General features: G+C 37.0%; 2 protein-coding genes across 4 annotated transcripts in view; one reads left to right on the top strand and one right to left on the bottom strand.

The window, feature by feature from the left end:
• The window catches only part of LOC128688402 (uncharacterized), a 59,882-nt gene extending 50,752 nt beyond the window's left edge, over positions 1-9,130 (bottom strand). The window contains exons 1-2 of one of the 2 annotated variants that reach the window (XM_053776259.2): positions 8,973-9,114; positions 5,946-6,081 (exon numbers count right to left, since the gene is read on the bottom strand). The gene's annotated coding sequence lies outside the window, so the exon portion shown is untranslated. Of the gene's footprint in view, positions 1-5,945; positions 6,082-8,972 lie in introns of both variants that reach the window. The other variant, XM_053776258.1, reaches the window with a different exon arrangement.
• A 356-nt stretch (positions 9,131-9,486) lies between these two features.
• IntS4 (integrator complex subunit 4) overlaps positions 9,487-20,274 on the top strand; it is a 35,720-nt gene continuing 24,932 nt past the window's right edge. The window contains exons 1-5 of one of the 2 annotated variants that reach the window (XM_053776257.2): positions 9,515-9,642; positions 9,800-9,914; positions 17,186-17,338; positions 18,399-18,527; positions 19,273-19,449. In XM_053776257.2, coding sequence (XP_053632232.1) covers positions 18,432-18,527; positions 19,273-19,449 — 273 coding nt within the window. In that variant the 5' untranslated portion in view covers positions 9,515-9,642; positions 9,800-9,914; positions 17,186-17,338; positions 18,399-18,431. Of the gene's footprint in view, positions 9,643-9,799; positions 9,915-17,185; positions 17,339-18,398; positions 18,528-19,272; positions 19,450-20,274 lie in introns of both variants that reach the window. The other variant, XM_053776255.2, reaches the window with a different exon arrangement.

Raw genomic sequence — 20,274 nt, 5'->3', positions numbered from 1 at the left:
ATGTGGGGCAGAAGTTTGTGGTTATAGGAGGGTGGGGGCAGGAGGAAAGAGGAGTGATTGGTGGAATGATGAAGTAAAGGGTGTGATAAAAGAGAAAAAGGTAGCTTACGAGAGGTTTTTACAAAGCAGAAGTGTTATAAGAAGAGCAGAGTATATGGAGAGTAAAAGAAAGGTGAAGAGAGTGGTGAGAGAGTGCAAAAGGAGAGCAGATGAAAGAGTGGGAGAGGCACTGTCAAGAAATTTTAATGAAAATAAGAAAAAATTTTGGAGTTAAACAAGTTAAGAAAGCCTAGGGAAAGTATGGATTTGTCAGTTAAAAACAGAGTAGGGGAGTTAGTAGATGGGGAGAGGGAGGTATTAGGTAGATGGCGAGAATATTTTGAGGAACTTTTAAATGTTAAGGAAGAAAGGGAGGCGGTAATTTCATGCACTGGCCAGGGAGGTATACCATCTTTTAGGAGTGAAGAAGACCAGAATGTAAGTGTGGTGGAGGTACGTGAGGCATTACATAGAATGAAAGGGGGTAAAGCAGCTGGAACTGATGGGATCATGACAGAAATGTTAAAAGCAGGGGGGATATAGTGTTGGAGTGGTTGGTACTTTTGTTTAATAAATGTATGAAAGAGGGGAAGGTACCTAGGGATTGGCGGAGAGCATGTATAGTCCCTTTATATAAAGGGAAAGGGGACAAAAGAGATTGTAAAAATTATAGAGGAATAAGTTTACTGAGTATACCAGTCTGTAGTGGAAGGAAGGCGGGGTAGGGGTCGGCCTAGGAAGGGTTGGAGGGAGGGGGTAAAGGAGGTTTTGTGTGCGAGGGGCTTGGACTTCCAGCAGGCATGCGTGAGCGTGTTTGATAGGAGTGAATGGAGACAAATGGTTTTTAATACTTGACGTGCTGTTGGAGTGTGAGCAAAGTAACATTTATGAAGGGATTCAGGGAAACCGGCAGGCCGGACTTGAGTCCTGGAGATGGGAAGTACAGTGCCTGCACTCTGAAGGAGGGGTGTTAATGTTGCAGTTTAAAAACTGTAGTGTAAAGCACCCTTCTGGCAAGACAGTGATGGAGTGAATGATGGTGAAAGTTTTTCTTTTTCGGGCCACCCTGCCTTGGTGGGAATCGGCCGGTGTGATAATAAAAAAAAAACCAGGAAAAGTATACGGTAGGGTTATAATTGAAAGAATTAGAGGTAAGACAGAATGTAGGATTGCGGATGAGCAGGGAGGCTTCAGAGTGGGTAGGGGATGTGTAGATCAAGTGTTTACATTGAAGCATATATGTGAACAGTATTTAGATAAAGGTAGGGAAGTTTTTATTGCATTTATGGATTTAGAAAAGGCATATGATAGAGTGGATAGAGGAGCAATGTGGCAGATGTTGCAAGTATATGGAATAGGTGGTAAGTTACTAAATGCTGTAAAGAGTTTTTATGAGGATAGTGAGGCTCAGGTTAGGGTGTGTAGAAGAGAGGGAGAATACTTCCCGGTAAAAGTAGGTCTTAGACAGGGATGTGTAATGTCACCATGGTTGTTTAATATATTTATAGATGGGGTTGTAAAAGAAGTAAATGCTAGGGTGTTCGGGAGAGGGGTGGGATTAAATTATGGGGAATCAAATTCAAAATGGGAATTGACACAGTTACTTTTTGCTGATGATACTGTGCTTATGGGAGATTCTAAAGAAAAATTGCAAAGGTTAGTGGATGAGTTTGAAAATGTGTGTAAAGGTAGAAAGTTGAAAGTGAACATAGAAAAGATTAAGGTGATGAGGGTATCAAATGATTTAGATAAAGAAAAATTGGATATCAAATTGGGGAGGAGGAGTATGGAAGAAGTGAATGTTTTCAGATACTTGGGAGTTGACGTGTCGGCGGATGGATTTATGAAGGATGAGGTTAATCATAGAATTGATGAGGGAAAAAAGGTGAGTGGTGCGTTGAGGTATATGTGGAGTGAAAAAACGTTATCTATGGAGGCAAAGAAGGGAATGTATGAAAGTATAGTAGTACCAACACTCTTATATGGATGTGAAGCTTGGGTGGTAAATGCAGCAGCGAGGAGACGGTTGGAGGCAGTGGAGATGTCCTGTCTAAGGGCAATGTGTGGTGTAAATATTATGCAGGAAATTCGGAGTGTGGAAATTAGGAGAAGGTGTGGAGTTAATAAAAGCATTAGTCAGAGGGCAGAAGAGGGGTTGTTGAGGTGGTATGGTCATTTAGAGAGAATGGATCAAAGTAGAATGACATGGAAAGCATATAAATCTATAGGGGAAGGAAGGAGAGGTAGGAGTCGTCCTCGAAAAAGTTGGAAAGAGGGGGTAAAGGAGGTTTTGTGGGCTAGGGGCTTGGACTTCCAGCAAGCGTGCATGAGCGTATTAGGTAGGAGTGAATGGAGACGAATGATACTTGGGACCTGACGATCTGTTGGAGTGTGAGCAGGGTAATATTTAGTGAAGGGATTCAGGGAAACCGGTTATTTTCATATAGTCGGACTTGAGTCCTGGAAATGGGAAGTACAATGCCTGCACTTTAAAGGAGGGGTTTGGGATATTGGCAGTTTGGAGGGATATGTTGTGTATCTTTATATGTTTAAGCTTCTAGACTGTTGTATTCTGAGCACCTCTGCAAAAACAGTGATAATGTGCGAGTGTGGTGAAAGTGTTGAATGATGATGAAAGTATTTTCTTTTTGGGGATTTTCTTTCTTTTTTGGGTCACCCTGCCTCGGTGGGAGACGGCCGACTTGTTGAAAAAAAAAAAAAAAAAAAAAAAATATATATATATATATATATATATATATATATATATATATATATATATATATATATATATATATATATATATATATATATATATATATTATATATTTATAGATGGGGTTGTAAGAGAAGTAAATGCGAGGGTCTTGGCAAGAGGCGTGGAGTTAAAAGATAAAGAATCACACAAAGTGGGAGTTGTCACAGTTGCTCTTTGCTGATGACACTGTGCTCTTGGGAGATTCTGAAGAGAAGTTGCAGAGATTGGTGGACGAATTTGGTAGGGTATGCAGAAGAAGAAAATTAAAAGTGAATACAGGAAAGAGTAAGGTTATGAGGATAAAAAGATTAGGTGATGAAAGATTGGATATCAGATTAGAGGGAGAGAGTATGGAGGAGGTGAATGTATTCAGATATTTGGGAGTGGACGTGTCAGCGGATGGGTCTATGAAAGATGAGGTGAATCATAGAATTGATGAGGGGAAAAGGGTGAGTGGTGCACTTAGGAGTTTGTGGAGACAAAGAACCTTGTCCTTGGAGGCAAAGAGGGGAATGTATGAGAGTATAGTTTTACCAATGCTCTTATATGGGTGTGAAGCATGGGTGATGAATGTTGCAGCGAGGAGAAGGCTGGAGGAAGTGGAGATGTCATGTCTGAGGGCAATGTGTGGTGTGAATATAATGCAGAGAATTTGTAGTTTGGAAGTTAGGAGGAGGTGCGGGATTACCAAAACTGTTGTCCAAAGGGCTGAGGAAGGGTTGAGGTGGTTTGGACATGTAGAGATAATGGAGCGAAACAGAATGACTTCAAGAGTGTATCAGTCTGTAGTGGAAGGAAGGCGGGGTAGGGGTCGGCCTAGGAAAGGTTGGAGGGAGGGGGTAAAGGAGGTTTTGTGTGCGAGGGGCTTGGACTTCCAGCAGGGATGTGTGAGCTTGTTTGATAGGAGTGATTGGAAACAAATGGTTTTTAATACTTGACGTGCTGTTGGAGTGTGAGCAAAGTAACATTTATGAAGGGGTTCAGGTAAACCAGCAGGCCAGACTTGAGTCCTGGAGATGGGAAGTATAGTGCCTGCACTCTGAAGGAGGGGTGTTAATGTTGCAGTTTAAAAACTGTAGTGTAAAGCACCCTTCTGGCAAGGCAGTGATGGAGTGAATGATGGTGAAAGTTTTTCTTTTTCAGGCCACCCTGCGTTGGTGGGAATCGGCCAGTGTGATAAAATAATATATATATATATATATATATATATATATATATATATTATATATATATATATATTATATATATATATGCAATAAGATCACAGTAAACAGGTGATTTCAGAATATGCAAAACAACCACTGTGAAAGAATAGAGAAATTCCAAGTCCTTTCGTGACTACTCGCATATCAAAGAACATTAAAAGTAATGCATCAAAGGAACGCATATAAAGGGTCTAGACCACACCTCACTATCACATCCCACAACAAAGCAACACCTGACGTGCGACTCATAAGAAAGAGAACACTGCAGCAGGTCTTCTGGCCAAATTAGACAGGTCCTTCACGCAACCCACAAACTATTCTATCCAAGAATTAAGAATTTTAATTGTAAATGGATATAATTTATATAAATCAAAGGGAATATTCATATTATTCATAATTCTTAATTCTTGGGTAGAATAGTTTGTTTGTGGGTTGCGTGAAGGACCTGTCTAGTTTGGCCAGATGACCTGCTGCAGTGTTCTCTTTCTTATGAGCCACGCATCAGGTGTTGCTTTGTTGTGGGATGTGATAGTGAGGTGTGGTCTAGACCCTTTATATGCCTTCCTTTGATGCATTACTTTTATAGTTCCTTGACAATTTGAGTAGTCACGAAAGCGCTTGGAATTTCTCTATTCTTTCACATTGGTTGTTTTGCACACACATACACAAACACACATATATAATATATATATATATATATAGATATATATATATAGATATATATTTAGATATATATATATATATATATATATATATATATATATATATATATATATATATATACATACATATACATATATATATACATACATATACATATATATATACATATACATATATATATATACATATACATATATATACATATACATATATATATACATACATATACATATATATATACATATACATATATATATACATACATATACATATATATATATATATATATATATATATATATATATATACATACATATACATATATATATACATACATATATATATATATATATATATATATATATATATATATATATATATATATATATATATATATATATATATATATATATACATACATATACATATATATATACATACATATACATATATATATACATACATACATATACATATATATATACATACATACATATACATATATATATACATACATACATATACATATATATATACATACATACATATACATATATATATACATACATACATATACATATATATATACATACATACATATACATATATATATACATACATACATATACATATATATATACATACATACATATACATATATATATACATACATACATATACATATATATATACATACATACATATACATATATATATACATACATACATATACATATATATATACATACATACATATACATATATATATACATACATACATATACATATATATATACATACATACATATACATATATATATACATACATATACATATATATATATATATACATATATACATATACATATATATATATACATACATATATATATATACATATATACATATACATATGTATATATATATATATATAATGTATATATATGTATTTATATATATATATATATATACACATACATATATATATAATTAAATATATATATATATATATATATATAAATATATTATATATATATATATATATATATATATATATATTATATCCTCATTTTATTTTTTCAAATAAAAAATTAATGATCCTATACAAATAGTGCATGAATCAGACAACCCACAAATGTGTCATCTCATTTGTATAAATAAGACAGTGAAGATGCAAACTCAATTTTTTTTAAACTAATGTGTGTCGCTGTAATACTGTATACAGATTTTAGGTTGTCAAATACGAATGAGAAAGGTATCAACTAAGTTAAGAACATTTTTACCTGCAATAGTCATGATATCAGCAACCTATATTCAATAGCATTTTTCTCACTTCAACCTTAATGTGGGTTGTCAGGTTTATGTATGAGGCCGCAGAACTATATTTGCCCACATATTGAGGCAATTTCATGAAATGGTCTGAAATGCAGGATTAAAATGTTAACAATAAGTTTGATAAAAAATAGTAGCTATAAAATGTTTTATATGTGGCAAAATAAAGTAAAAAACGATTTAGATAAAAAAAAAAAAAATACTGCATAAAGACAGTTAAAATAAAATGGTCTTAATTCTTAAGCAAGGTCCACTGCACTACCAAGGAACATGTACAATATTTAAACTATAAATGCTGTACAGTAAATAAAAATAATCATCTTAAGCAATCGACTTGCCGTTTCCTCTTATAGATTTTCAAGCAACTCCCTCTACTGACATTTATGATTAAGTTAAATCAGTTAAACTGTTGTTTTGCAATCAAAATTAATCAATTATATGACATATCTGAAGGTCAATAAATGAAATTATAATCCAGGAAAAAAAAAGTTTTCTATTACCATCTTTTATTTTTTGCCTTCATTACAGTTTCATTTATTGGACTTAAAGCATTTTATAACTGGTTTATTCTGACTGCTTGACAACATTCTGGTGGCCTGGTGGCTAAAGCTCTCACTTCACATGGTGAATGTCCGGGTTCGATTCCCAACTAGGGTAGAAATATTGGGCGCGTTTCCTTACACCGGTTGTCTATGTTCCCTATCAGTAAAATGGCTACCTGGGTGTTAGTTGACCGGTGTGGGTCGCATCCTGGAACAAAACTGACCTAATTTGCCCGTAATGCTCTGCATAAGCGGCTTTCTATACAGTAATATGCCATTGACGTCAGCCAGGCCTGTATACCTTGTACATGTACTTGTAGATAATTATTATTATTATTACTGCACCTAAGTTATGAAATTTGCTGTTAAGACAATGGCTAAAAATACCAGGAGAAAACTAACCGTTTATAATCAACAGGAATTACAACTGATGCTTAGGAGAGCAAGCTGAAAAAATGAATGCTTGTGGTATTACTGATAAAAAGGGCTCCTGATCCTAGGAATTGGAGCTATCCTTTTCTTCACCAGACAGCTGAATATTCCAATTTTGGCCTTGTTTATATATTGTACACAACTTTTTCAGCATCTCTCCATCCATATGTGAAAACTATTTTATAATTAGTCAGTGAATCATATGCATTTATCACAATTTAATTTATTCTATATGATCTCTCGAAAATTTTTATTTAAAAACTCATAGATCACTACCTTCATATGATACTTCTAAAATTTTGTCACAATCTGTATTCTCACATTTTCATTACAGAGCATTTATCAACGTTAATTTCCATCATCCATCACTATTTACTAAAATGAAACAAATTGTAGAGTAAAAGATTTACAATAATTTTTGTTATACATTTATTTGGCAAAAGATTTTTGCAAATAAAATACATATACAGTGGAACCTCGGTTCCACTGTATGTCTGTTTTATTTGCAAAACAACTTAAAGGGAATAGACAGCTGTAGTACAGTGGAACCTCGGTTTTTGTATGCCCTAGTTTAAGTAAAACTATAGTTATTCTCTATAAAATGTATTTTTTTTTAATATTTCCCATAAGAAATAATGTAAATCCAATTAATCCATTCCAGACACCCCAAAAATATTAAGAAAAAATACGTTTTATAAAGAATAACTATAGTTTTACATACAGACTACGGCACACAAAAAAACGAGGTTCCATTGTACTACAGCTGTCTATTCCCTCTAAGCTGTTTATATAAGCATTAATTATAAACAATGGAGCACCTTACTTGTGTATTTTACTCAGGTATAAGCAATACTGCAGCTCAGGTCATGAAACTTAAACCTGTAAGTGTCATACAGCTCAGGGATTTGGGAACGAGTCAGGTCTGATCCAAGAAAGGGATGAGTAACTCACTCATTATATGAAGTCCTTAAGATGAAGGTACCTTCCCCATCAAATGATCAAACCAATGAAATTTCTCACTTTAAAACTAAAAGTCAAGAATTCCTACAAAATAAGATTCATGAACTCAAGTGATCCGGTCGAGTAGTATCAGTACAGGAAACATTCCTAGCAGTGTACAGACCACATACAAGCACACCCTGAACCTACTGAACAAAAACATCAACTCTACTGCTACCTATATGAAATCCTACAAAACGTTTTCCGTGAAAACCTGACTAGAACTGTCGTACAGCACTGAAAAAGCAAGAAATCAAAGCACAATTGCAAGGTTGGGTGCCTTAAATCTCATTATTACATTTGAAAAAAGTGCCAAATATATATCGTCCAATGTGCCTCCGAGTCTTGCCATGAAAGGACTGGATAGAGTTCAAAGGTTTTGTAGAGTAATTTTTTAATGGCTTGTAACTGGAGTTCTAATGGAACTTTTTTTAGAACTTGTGTGGTCATGAGTAGTTGGTGGCCGCCCACCCTGCTGGGCCCCACATGCACATGGTCGCTGGTGAAAGCAAACTAATTGCCCAATAACAGGGATGGCACTGGGCATCAACAGTACACTCAGTATACGCCCACTCTTATGCTTCTAACTGGCGATTACTGTGCAAAAAGTATATCGTATTTTTCGAGAATTTAGGTATTTATTGTCCCGCTTTCGTTTCAAAGAGAAATCATGCCATAATACATCGTTCAAGTTCAAGGTCATTACAGGAGACGATTTTTGCTCCCCCGCATTACTAAACTCTTAATCTTTTGCGGGCCATCAATGGGCAAAATAATCTTCTGCATCAATCTGTCATCATTACATACAGAAACTCAAGATAGATTAGTAAAAAAAAAAAAAAGGTAAACTGAAGATTCTTTTCCTACGAAACGAGGATTCCTCCAACATTCGCTCAGTGCCAGCCAAGCCCCCCTCCCTCTTTTTACCATCATTATCTCAACAAGTATGCAATATTACCCCTTCCAGGGCACCTCACATTGTACGCCGGGCCTTGCCCTCCATACCTTGCTTAATAGTTGTGTGTTGAATGGTGAACTGCTTCTTATTTACTCCATTTTGTTGTTTAGTTCTGAGTGCCTCGTGTACGCCATATCAACACACAACTATAGAGGACCTCGCCTGCCAGCCATGCTAGACACCAGACGACCACCTTGCGCAATTAACATTATACAATGATTTACTTACTTTTATCCTCAATACAACTGCATAAAAGTAAAGTTAAACTTCCCGTCGTTTAACCTCACTCTGTGACTTTCATAATTAAAGCTGCCGTGGAGCAGCAATCAAGTAATCCAACAGTTTATGTAGGCAGTATTATATTCCCTCCCTCTCTCACTCTGGTTATTATAACTGTATTACAGTTAACTACACTCCCCCATTATGTATTATGCCTCCATGGTTCATTAATTAAGGCCTCTAAAGCCAAGAAATTAAATAATTCCCCAGTTTGTCCAAGTGAGTGGAAACAAGGGTAATGGAATTGAGATTGTGTAAGAAGAGTGGATCCTCCTGGCAGACATTCTGAACTACTTATGATCCTCCTCCCCTGCCGTAAACACCTTTGAATGAGGCACAAGTGGCCACCAATATATTACTGATTTTGTGAAAACTAAATCTGCTATGGCGGCTCTGCTGAAGAAGAGAGCACTGGCAGAATACTGCCAGACTATTGTGGTAAATTATAACTATACAGTGTAACTTGGTTTACCTTATCAACCTGTGCTAGCTTAGAGTAATTTATGGTCAAAAATCACTTCATATGTCCGCAAACTTACATTTTTAAACTTAGTTTTGACAATTATTAATGCATGTATATATTTTATTAATCCAGTGCAACGCCAGAGTTTCTGTAAGAGACATGAGGGACCTAACCAGCAGCTATATTCCTGAAGTTATCTCGCTTCCTCTTGATCAAATTTCCACTTCCCAGGCACAATGATCTGTTAGTAAGTAAGTTTATTCAGGTATACATAAATACAGTTACATAGAATTATCATACATAGCAGCATATGTGTAGAGAACCTAGGATAACCCAAAAAAGTCAGAGTGACTTATTTGGTAAAAGAAGAGAAGCTTTTGTTCGGATTTTTAACCCCGGAGAGAGTTAACTACCCAGGATAACTCAATTAAGTCTGTGCCTCATCGAGGACTGTGCCTTATTTCCACTTTGGTTCTTTAATCATGTCCTCCAGGATGCAACCCACACCAGGTAAACAATATCCAGGTACCTACTTACTGGTAGGTGAACAGAGACAGCAGGTGTAAGGAAACATACCCAATGTTTCACCTGCGACAGGGAGTTCTGGTCCCTCATTGTGTGACTTGGGTATGTTATTAATCAAGCTCACAATTAAGACTTAGATCGAACCTTGATCGGGAAGAGACATGAACAGGTCAGCCAGCTCCTGCTGCCCATGGTACCTGGCGGTAAAACTGGAATTTCTGAAAAAAAAAAAAATATATGGTGATACCGACATGATGTGGAAAAAGACACGTTTCCCATAATATATGTCCTGAACTACATAAGTGTCTTTCCACATCTGGGGTTTCTAATCCAAAGGTTAGCTCATTCTTTTTTGATCATAATAATAATCTAATCCAAAGAAAGTTTTTTTTTTCCATGTGACTTTTATTTAGTATTCAACAAATGCAAATACTAAATATAATACAAGATGTAAAATTATGGTAATACATAACCATCATTTCATGTAACATTAAAGTCGAATGCAATGATGTACAGTATTTTTTATTTGTAAAGAACTCGTGTAATTTAAATTAAAATAAAATTCAGTCATTCAAAATGTATCCCACCATCATCACTCAGTTTGGGAGACAAGCTATTAGTTATGGCTCAGAGATTTTACATTAATAATTCACAAATTGGATTGATAAATAGTATGGTGATGCTAACAAGATGTGGAAAAAGATTCCTTTGTACAGTTCAGAACTTTTATTAGAGAAAATGTTATCTCTGTATTAGGACTAAAGAAGCTGAACATGAACCATTTCCTCTAATAAATGTCCTGAACTGTACACAAGTGTCTTTCCATATAAATTGGATTACGTATTATAATATTCACATTAAAGCACTAAACCCGTACAAATCATAAATTGCCTGGGGAATAAAAATTTGATGCAAGGAAGAGGGACAATAAGTTACAAGAATAAAGTACTCAAAAATAAGGCAGGTACTAAAGCGAGTATTCCACCATTCATGTATTATCACTGCAATATCACCTATCATTGCAACCGTTTAACCTACGTCTTACGAGGTACCGTGTTTGACGTATATATACTCATAAATTCTAGCGGCTTCAAATCAAGCAGGAGAAAGCTGGTAGGCCCACATGTGAGAGAATGGGTCTGTGTGGTCAGTGTGTACCATATAAAAAAAATCCTGGAGCATGCAGTGCATAATGAGAAAAAAAAACTCCGAAAGTAAAATGCCTAGTTTGTGGTCTATTTTTGTATAGTATTTATGGTTGTATTCTTGTTTTCTTGGTCTCATTTGATAGAAGGGAAAACATCTTATGGAAATAGAGGTGATTTTGATTGATTTTACTATAAAAAGAACCTGGAAATGGAGCTCAAAGTAGGGGAAATGTTTGATTTTTGCCAATGTTCAAAAGTAAACAAATGATGTCATTGTCCAATAAATGCCCAACTAGCCATTCTAATATGCAGTCATGAATGGGTTGATGTTATTTATACAATTATTACAGTATTGCAGTAGTCTGCATAACAGTAAATCTTTTATTATTTGTTTGAATAAAAATTCAAAATAGAAAGCAAGAGTAATATCAGAGGGGCCTGGAGACATGACTGATGAACAAAGAAAATGTTATTTTAGAGCCAGGAATGTTTGCATTGTTCATTCTGGACCTTACTTTGAAATTGTCATATTTTTTAATTTTCGTGAAATTGGCCAAATTGCAAATTTCTGACCACGTTATTGGGCAGTTGAAATCGGTAAATGGGCAGTTTCTTGTACTCAATCGATAGAAAAAAAAGGAGTTCTAAAGAAAAAGCTATGAGTTTGGTCGACTGGAACAATGGAATTAGCCGAAAATAGGGCTCAAAGTGGGCGAAATCGCCAATTTGTAAATATCGCCGGGGTCGCTAACTTCGCGAGAGCGTAATTCCGTCAGTTTTCCATCAAATTTTGTGTTTTTGGTGTCATTACAATCGGGAAAAGATTCTCTATAATTTCATAAGAAAAAATATTTTTTTTTTTTAAATTTTGCGACACCAGGAGACACTTCAGGATTGGGGGTTGCGACAGTCAAGGGGTTAATAAACGTCTTAAAACCCAAACTTTTAAGATAAGATATAAACAAATATGTGAAGAAGAGCAGGATGTGAGTGGGGGGGGGGAAGTGCATGAGACATTACTTAGAATGAAAGGGGGCAAAGCAGCTGGAACTGACGGGATTATGACAGAAATGTTAAAAGCAGGATGGGATATAGTGTTGGAGTGGTTGGTATTTTTGTTTAATAAATGTATGAAAGAGGGGAAGGTACCTAGGGATTGGCAAAGAGCGTGTATAGTTCCTTTATATGTTTACTGAATATGTTTACTGAGTATACCAGGAAAAGTGTACAGTAGGGTTATTATTGAAAGAATTAGAGGTAAGACAGAGAGTAGGATTGCGGATGAGCAAGGAGGCTTTAGAGTGGGTAGGGGATGTGTAGATCAAGTGTTTACATTGAAGCATGTATGTGAACAGTATTTAGATAAAGGTAGGGAAGTTTTCATTGCATTTATGGATTTAGAAAAGGTATATGATAGAGTGGATAGGGAAGCAATGTGGCAGATGTTGCAAGTATATGGAATAGGTAGTAAGTTGCTAAATGCTGTAAAGAGTTTTCATTTGGATAGTGAGGCTCAGGTTAGGGTGTGTAGAAGAGAGGGGGACTACTTCCCGGTAGAAGTGGATCTTAGACAGGGATGTGTAATGTCACCATGGTTGTTAAATATATTTATAGATGGGGGTTCCTTTGTATAAAGGCAAAGGGGACAAAAGAGAGTGCAAAAATTATAGGGGGATAAGTCTGTTGAGTATACCTAGTAAAGTGTATGGTAGAGTTATTATTGAAAGAATTAAGAGTAAGACTGAGAATAGGATAGCAGATGAACAAGGAGGCTTTAGGAAAGGTAGGGGATGTGTGGACCAGGTGTTTACAGTGAAACATATAAGTGAACAGTATTTAGATAAGGCTAAAGAGGTCTTTGTGGCATTTATGGATTTGGAAAAGGCGTATGACAGGGTGGATAGGGGGGCAATGTGGCAGATGTTGCAGGTGTATGGTGTAGGAGGTAGGTTACTGAAAGCAGTGAAGAGTTTTTATGAGGATAGTGAGGCTCAAGTTAGAGTATGTAGGAAGGAGGGAAATTATTTCCCGGTAAAAGTAGGCCTTAGACAGGGATGTGTGATGTCACCGTGGTTGTTTAATATATTTATAGATGGGGTTGTAAGAGAAGTAAATGTGAGGGTCTTGGCAAGATGTGTGGAGTTAAAAGATAAAGAATCACACATAAAGTGGGAGTTGTCACAGTTGCTCTTTGCTGATGACACTGTGCTCTTGGGAGATTCTGAAGAGAAGTTGCAGAGATTGGTGGATGAATTTGGTAGGGTGTGCAAAAGAAGAAAATTAAAAGTGAATACAGGAAAGAGTAAGGTTATGAGGGTAACAAAAAGATTAGGTGATGAAAGATTGGATATCAGATTGGAGGGAGAGAGTATGGAGGAGGTGAATGTATTCAGATATTTGGGAGTGGACGTGTCAGCGGATGGGTCTATGAAAGATGAGGTGAATCATAGAATTGATGAGGGGAAAAGGGTGAGCGGTGCACTTAGGAGTCTGTGGAGACAAAGAACTTTGTCCTTGGAGGCAAAGAGGGGAATGTATGAGAGTATAGTTTTACCAACGCTCTTATATGGGTGTGAAGCATGGGTGATGAATGTTGCAGCGAGGAGAAGGCTGGAGGCAGTGGAGATGTCATGTCTGAGGGCAATGTGTGGTGTGAATATAATGCAGAGAATTTGTAGTTTGGAAGTTAGGAGGAGGTGCGGGATTACCAAAACTGTTGTCCAGAGGGCTGAAGAAGGGTTGTTGAGGTGGTTCGGACATGTAGAGAGAATGGAGCGAAACAGAGTGACTTCAAGAGTGTATCAGTCTGTAGTGGAAGGAAGGCGGGGTAGGGGTCGGCCTAGGAAAGGTTGGAGGGAGAGGGTAAAGGAGGTTTTGTGTGCGAGGGGCTTGGACTTCCAGCAGGCATGCGTGAGCGTGTTTGATAGGAGTGAATGGAGACAAATGGTTTTTAATACTTGACGTGCTGTTGGAGTGTGAGCAAAGTAACATTTATGAAGGGGTTCAGGGAAACCGGCAGGCCGGACTTGAGTCCTGGAGATGGGAAGTACAGTGCCTGCACTCTGAAGGAGGGGTGTTAATGTTGCAGTTTAAAAACTGTAGTGTAAAGCACCCTTCTGGCAAGACAGTGATGGAGTGAATGATGGTGAAAGTTTTTCTTTTTCGGGCCACCCTGCCTTGGTGGGAATCGGACAGTGTGATAAAAAAAAAAAATGGGGTTGTAAAAGAAGTAAATGCTAGTGTGTTGGGGAGAGGGGTGGGATTAAATTATGGGGAATCAAATACAAAATGGGAATTGGCAGTTACTTTTTGCTGATGGTACTGTGCTTATGGGAGATTCTAAAGAAAAGTTGCAAAGGTTAGTGGACGAGTTTGGGAGGGTGTGTAAAGGTATAAAATTGAAAGTGAACATAGTTAAGATAAGGTGATGAAGGTATCAAATGATTTAGATACAGAAAAAATGGATATCTCATTGGAGAGAGGGATTATGGAAGAAGTGAATGTTTTCAGATATTTGGGAGTTGACGTGTCAGCGGATGGGTTTATGAAGGATGAGGTTAACCATAAAGTAGATGAAGGAAAAAGGTGAGTGGTGCATTGAGGTATATGTGGAGACAAAAAACTTACATTTTGAGGATAGGACACAGTAAGTACAGTGGACCCCCGCATAACGATGGCATCACATAGCGATTTTTCCGCATACCGATTACTTTTATCGCAAAATTTTTGCCGCGCATACCGATTAAAAACCCGCTTACCGATTTTCGTCCGAGACGCGTCCAATGTGCCCTCACATGTGCCGGCCGTCCCATTGTTTACCAGCCAGCCTCCGCGGTAACATCCAAGCATACACTCGGAATATTTCGTATTATTACAGTGTTTTCGGTGCTGTTTCTGGAAAATAAGTGACCATGGGCCCCAAGAAAGCTTCTAGTGCCAACCCTGTGGTAAAAAGGGTGAGAATTAGTATGGAAATTAAGAAAGATTTTGAAGGGTTTGGGGCTAACCCTGAGAAGCCTATGCCAGTTGTGGAATCCATTGTGCCTACTTCAAAGATTAAGGAAATGTGTGCACAGTGGGTTGAACTGCAAACCTTTATAGATGAAAATCACCCTGACACAGCTGTTGCAAGCCGTGCTGGTGACTATTTCAATGACAATGTTATGGCCCATTTTAGGAAAGTCTTGAAGGAACGGGAGGTACAGAGCTCTATGGACAGATTTGTTGTGCGACAGAGGTCCAGTGACTCTCAAGCTGGTCCTAGTGGCATTAAAAGAAGAAGGGAAGTAACCCCAGAAAAGGACTTGCTACCTCAAGTCCTAATGGAAGGGGATTCCCCTTCTAAACAGTAAGAAGATAATGCTCTCCCCTCCTCCCATCCCATCAATCATCACCAGATCTTCAATAAAAGTAAGTGTCATTTAATTGTGCATGCCTTTTTCAGTTTGTGTGTATTAAAATTAACATTTCATGTGGTAAAAAAAAATTTTTTTCATACTTTTGGGCGTCTTGCACGGATTAATTTTATTTCCATTATTTCTTATGGGGAAAATTCATTCGCATAACGATTATTTCGCATAACGATGAGCCCTCTTGCACGGATTAAAATCGTTAACCGGGGGTCCACTGTATAGCTTTAATGAATTACAGTGGAACCTCAAAAATCGAACATATCACATATTGAATGTTTCGAAAATAGGACCATTTTTTCGGACAAACTGTGTCCCTATTATCGAACGCGCCCCAATTTTCGGACCGCCGGGTACGGGACCTGTCTGCCGGCCCGCTCTGTCCGCATCCTCGCGCAGGCTCCGTGAGCAGTCTAGCTTTGTTTATGCTTGAGTGAACACTATCCTGCGCTCTCATTCACGCATTTTACGATTATTTCGTTGTGTTTAGTGCTTGTGGGACTGTGAAATAAGCTGCCATGGGCCCAAAGAAACTTGCTAGTGGTACCCTTGTGGTAAAGAAAGTGAGAAACACCATAGATGTGAAGAAGGAAATAATGCAGAAGTATGAGAGTGGTGTGAGACTTGTTGAGCTTGCAAGGATGTATGGGAAAAACAAGTCGGCCATCGGTTCTATCCTGTCAAAGAAAGAACAAATCAAGGAAGCTGATGTTACAAAAGGTGTTAATGTAGGGAGTGGATTAGGTGCCTTCTTCAAAGATTAAGGAGATTTGTGCTAAGTGGAATGATGTCCAAATGTTTGTGCAGAAGTACCACCCTGAGCAAGCTGAAACAAGCCATCTTTGCAACAAGTTCACTGACAGAACCATGTCCCGTTTTAGGGAAATGTTAAAGAGGCGCCAGAAACAGAGGACTGTGGACAGTTATTTTGTGAGACAGGGGTCCAGTGACTCTCAAGCTGGTCCTAGTGGCATTAAAAGACAGAGAAGGGAAGTAACCCCAACGAGGGCTTTACCTGAAGTCCTCATGGAGGGGGATTCTCCTTCCAAACACTAACCCCATCTCCCTCCCTCCTCCTCCCTTTCTTCCAGATGCCATCACCAATCTTCAATAAAGGTAAGTAAAAATGTTATTTTATATGTATTACTATACATAATTAAAAACTATAGTATTTGTTGTATGTAAAACTGTAATTAATCTCTATAAAATGTATTTTTTGTGTGAATATTTTTGGGTTTCTGGAATGGATTAATTGTATTTCCATTATTTCTTATGGGAAATATTGCTTCGAATTTCAGACTTTTCGAATTTAGAACTAGCTCCTGGAATGGATTAAGTTCGATTTTTGAGGTTCCACTGTATAGGCTTCTGGTGAAGGTTTAATAGACATGAACCTATGCTATTGCTTGATATAGGTACTGTATTTTTTTTTCTAGGAGGAGGCTCCAAAACCAGCTAAGCGGTTGCAGTTAGTACGACGCACCCGTACAATTGACCACATCGAGTTTAGTGTTTCATCATTGGATACAACAGATCCACAACAACTTCTCCCAGTACTAGTGAACCTTCATCATTCTCTCCCCATTTCTGTAAGCAACTTCATTTATTTCTGTAATGTTTTTCTATCTATAAGTAAAATTGGGCAAGGATCTTGTAATAATCCCTTACTTTACAGCATATGACTTCACACAATTTTGCTTTCTGATTAAACTGATGAATTATGGAACAGATTTTTTTTAACAATCATCTGTATTCTTGTAGTAGCTCTCCTAGGTGACTTCTAAAAACCTAGATTCACTTTTTGTTTGATGATACTTATCCCAAAAAGATGTACATTAAAATATATACGCTACCAGAAATCAGTTTTTTAATTAAAAACTGAGAAAAAATAACTCCTTATTGAGAATTTGCTATAAAAACTCGCTTAACAGTAGAGCCCCAACTTATGAATGAGATGCATTCCTGGAAATCGTTCATTTTTGGATCTTAGAACCTCTATCCCTATAGACACCCATGTTATACTGAAAGAGATGTTTTCAGGTACAGTGGTACCTTGAATTTCGAACAGCTCCAACTCGAACATCATTCCTTATGGGAACAAATTTGTTCAGTAACGGCACTCGAAACAGCCTTCTGGAACGAATTGTGACCAAAACTCGAAGTACCACTGTGCTCCCGTGTACTATTCCATGTCTTTTCAACGAATCGGCCGTGTCCCACTGAGGCAGGGTGACCTAAAAAAGAAAAACAAAAGCTTTTCTTTTTAAATTTAGTAATTTCTTTCATATATACATGTTAATTAAACAATACATTAATAAATACTCTCTTTAAAGATCTTACAACACAGGGCACAGAATTTGCCTTGATTGTTGACCCTGTTTGCTCATTTGAAGGGATGTTTCTTGCTTATTTTAGATTGGCTTAATTAGATTAATTAAGGAGTAGGTGACTAAATTGGTTGAGGAGAATCTGGAATTATCTAACGATTTTCCATTTCACTTATCAAACCGTTGCATTTTTTGTTGGATATCATTCTATGTACCAATGCAGAGTCTTTAACGTCTGCCCTGCAGTACTGTGTGACTCTTATGAATTTAACACTTTCATGAAAATAATTCTGCAATTCATTAATGTAAACATTTCTTTCAGGGTGAGGCTCAGAGTGAAGCAGTGCAAGGACTGATGAAGTTGGTTCAAAATGACTCCCATCCTCCTATCATCACCACCAAAGTGCTTTCTCTCCTGGCCAACATCATCACTACACATGCACAGGCACAGGTCCACACACACACACACACACATACACAGTCACACATACCTATAACTTTTTGACTTTTAAATAAACTGTTTGTGGTATATGGCATGTCTAGAATAATTGAATTCTTTATTATTTTTATGATTCTCTTTTATTAGCACATTTTGTATCTATATTTTTGATGCTGTTCCTTTTAAAAAACTATTTTTGGGTAATCATGTATAGACTCCTTCCTGGGCATTTCAGAATCTTCTAACTCCTGTAAACACTTCAAGGAACATCTGAAATATCAAGACTTTTATGGGAGAAAACATCTTTCTGTTGCACCTCGCATCCAAATTATATATTCAGGATTGGCAATGTTGCACAATATTATACAATGCTTATCATTTCCCACTTTTTGGTTGGGATGCCTTTTTGGAGAGAAACCTTGACTATAATTTGTAGCAAATAACTGAGTTCTCCCTATTCCTTTAGGATCGGGGTTATTACTTTTTTCTGTCCTAATACCATTTCTCAGTACCTGTATTTAACAGTAGTGTCATTACTTCCTAACTTGCATATTTAGTATTTTCCACATATGGTATCTTTGTGTACCAGATAACCACACAATTGATTAGAAACCAATCTGTACTTAGTGGTTGGAGGATCGAGCCGCCAGCACTCCTTTTGGTACATAGAATGATTCTCGTGGATTTAATGCTTAATGAAATTCATGTATACATTCATGATATTCTAATACTTAAAAAGATTGTCTCTAAATTTCAGCCTGTTTTTGAAGAAGTATTAGGTGTGACCCGTAGAAACAAGTCTCAGAAAGTGATTGCACAAGGGGTTCAAACTGCCTGTGCCTTGTCTCAGTGTATTCCCCAAGACCCTAAGTTACAGGACCAAGTTATCCAATTAGCACTTTCGCAGTTAAGCAACTCAAGCTATATCATAAAGGTTAGTGTTTGCATATTACTACTGTACATGTGTATTTCACAGGCAAGCTAATTTATCTTGTTGTATTGGGAGCTTCCTAATAAGCTTAAATTGAAAATTAATACAAATTTAGTAAATACGAATAGTAAATTCATATTTACTAAATTGGACACAACACATGAGCCCTATTAAACTGATGTTACCAGGGCCAGGAGCTTTCCAAAAAAATTATTAATTTTTTTACTCTCTTTCAAAAGAATATTGTACATAGTCTGTGATATATAGTACTGTTGATATAGATTAATCCTTTCAGTGGCTGTCGCATAGACTCTCCTCAATGTGGTGCATGTGTCAGCATAGTTGCTGATCCCCTGTATATGTATATGTTATCTGAGTATCATAGTACCGAGTATCATAGGCTCAGTGGCTACCATGTATGATGTCACGTGATGCCGCATGTGAGCGTTGGGCTCCCTGCCTCTTCCTCACTACACGCATAGACTTAAAGGCGACAGGACAGGCAGGTATAGCATAGTATGGTATGTCGAGACGGCATACGTAACATGACCGAGCTGTCAGAATATAGAAGTGTTACCACCCAACAAGTGTGTTTAACTCCAACCATCATATCTCCATGAATCCTCTCAACAGAAAAGCAAAATTCTGACAATGTGTTTGGTTTAAGATAGCGACTTCGAGGTGTTTTCTAGGATAGTTTTATTGGCAGTTTCTTAGCATCATTTGATAGAATAGAAAACATACTACTGAAATAAAGATAATTTTGGTTGATTTCAGGACCAGAAGTAGCATGAAATTAGGCTCAAAGTAGTGGAAATATTTGATTTT

Source organism: Cherax quadricarinatus, chromosome 19 (genome assembly GCF_038502225.1).
Source record: "Cherax quadricarinatus isolate ZL_2023a chromosome 19, ASM3850222v1, whole genome shotgun sequence".
Classification (NCBI taxonomy): domain Eukaryota; kingdom Metazoa; phylum Arthropoda; class Malacostraca; order Decapoda; family Parastacidae; genus Cherax; species Cherax quadricarinatus.
The sequence above is the reverse complement of the archived record's forward strand: the minus strand, read 5'-3'. Positions and strand labels throughout refer to the sequence as shown.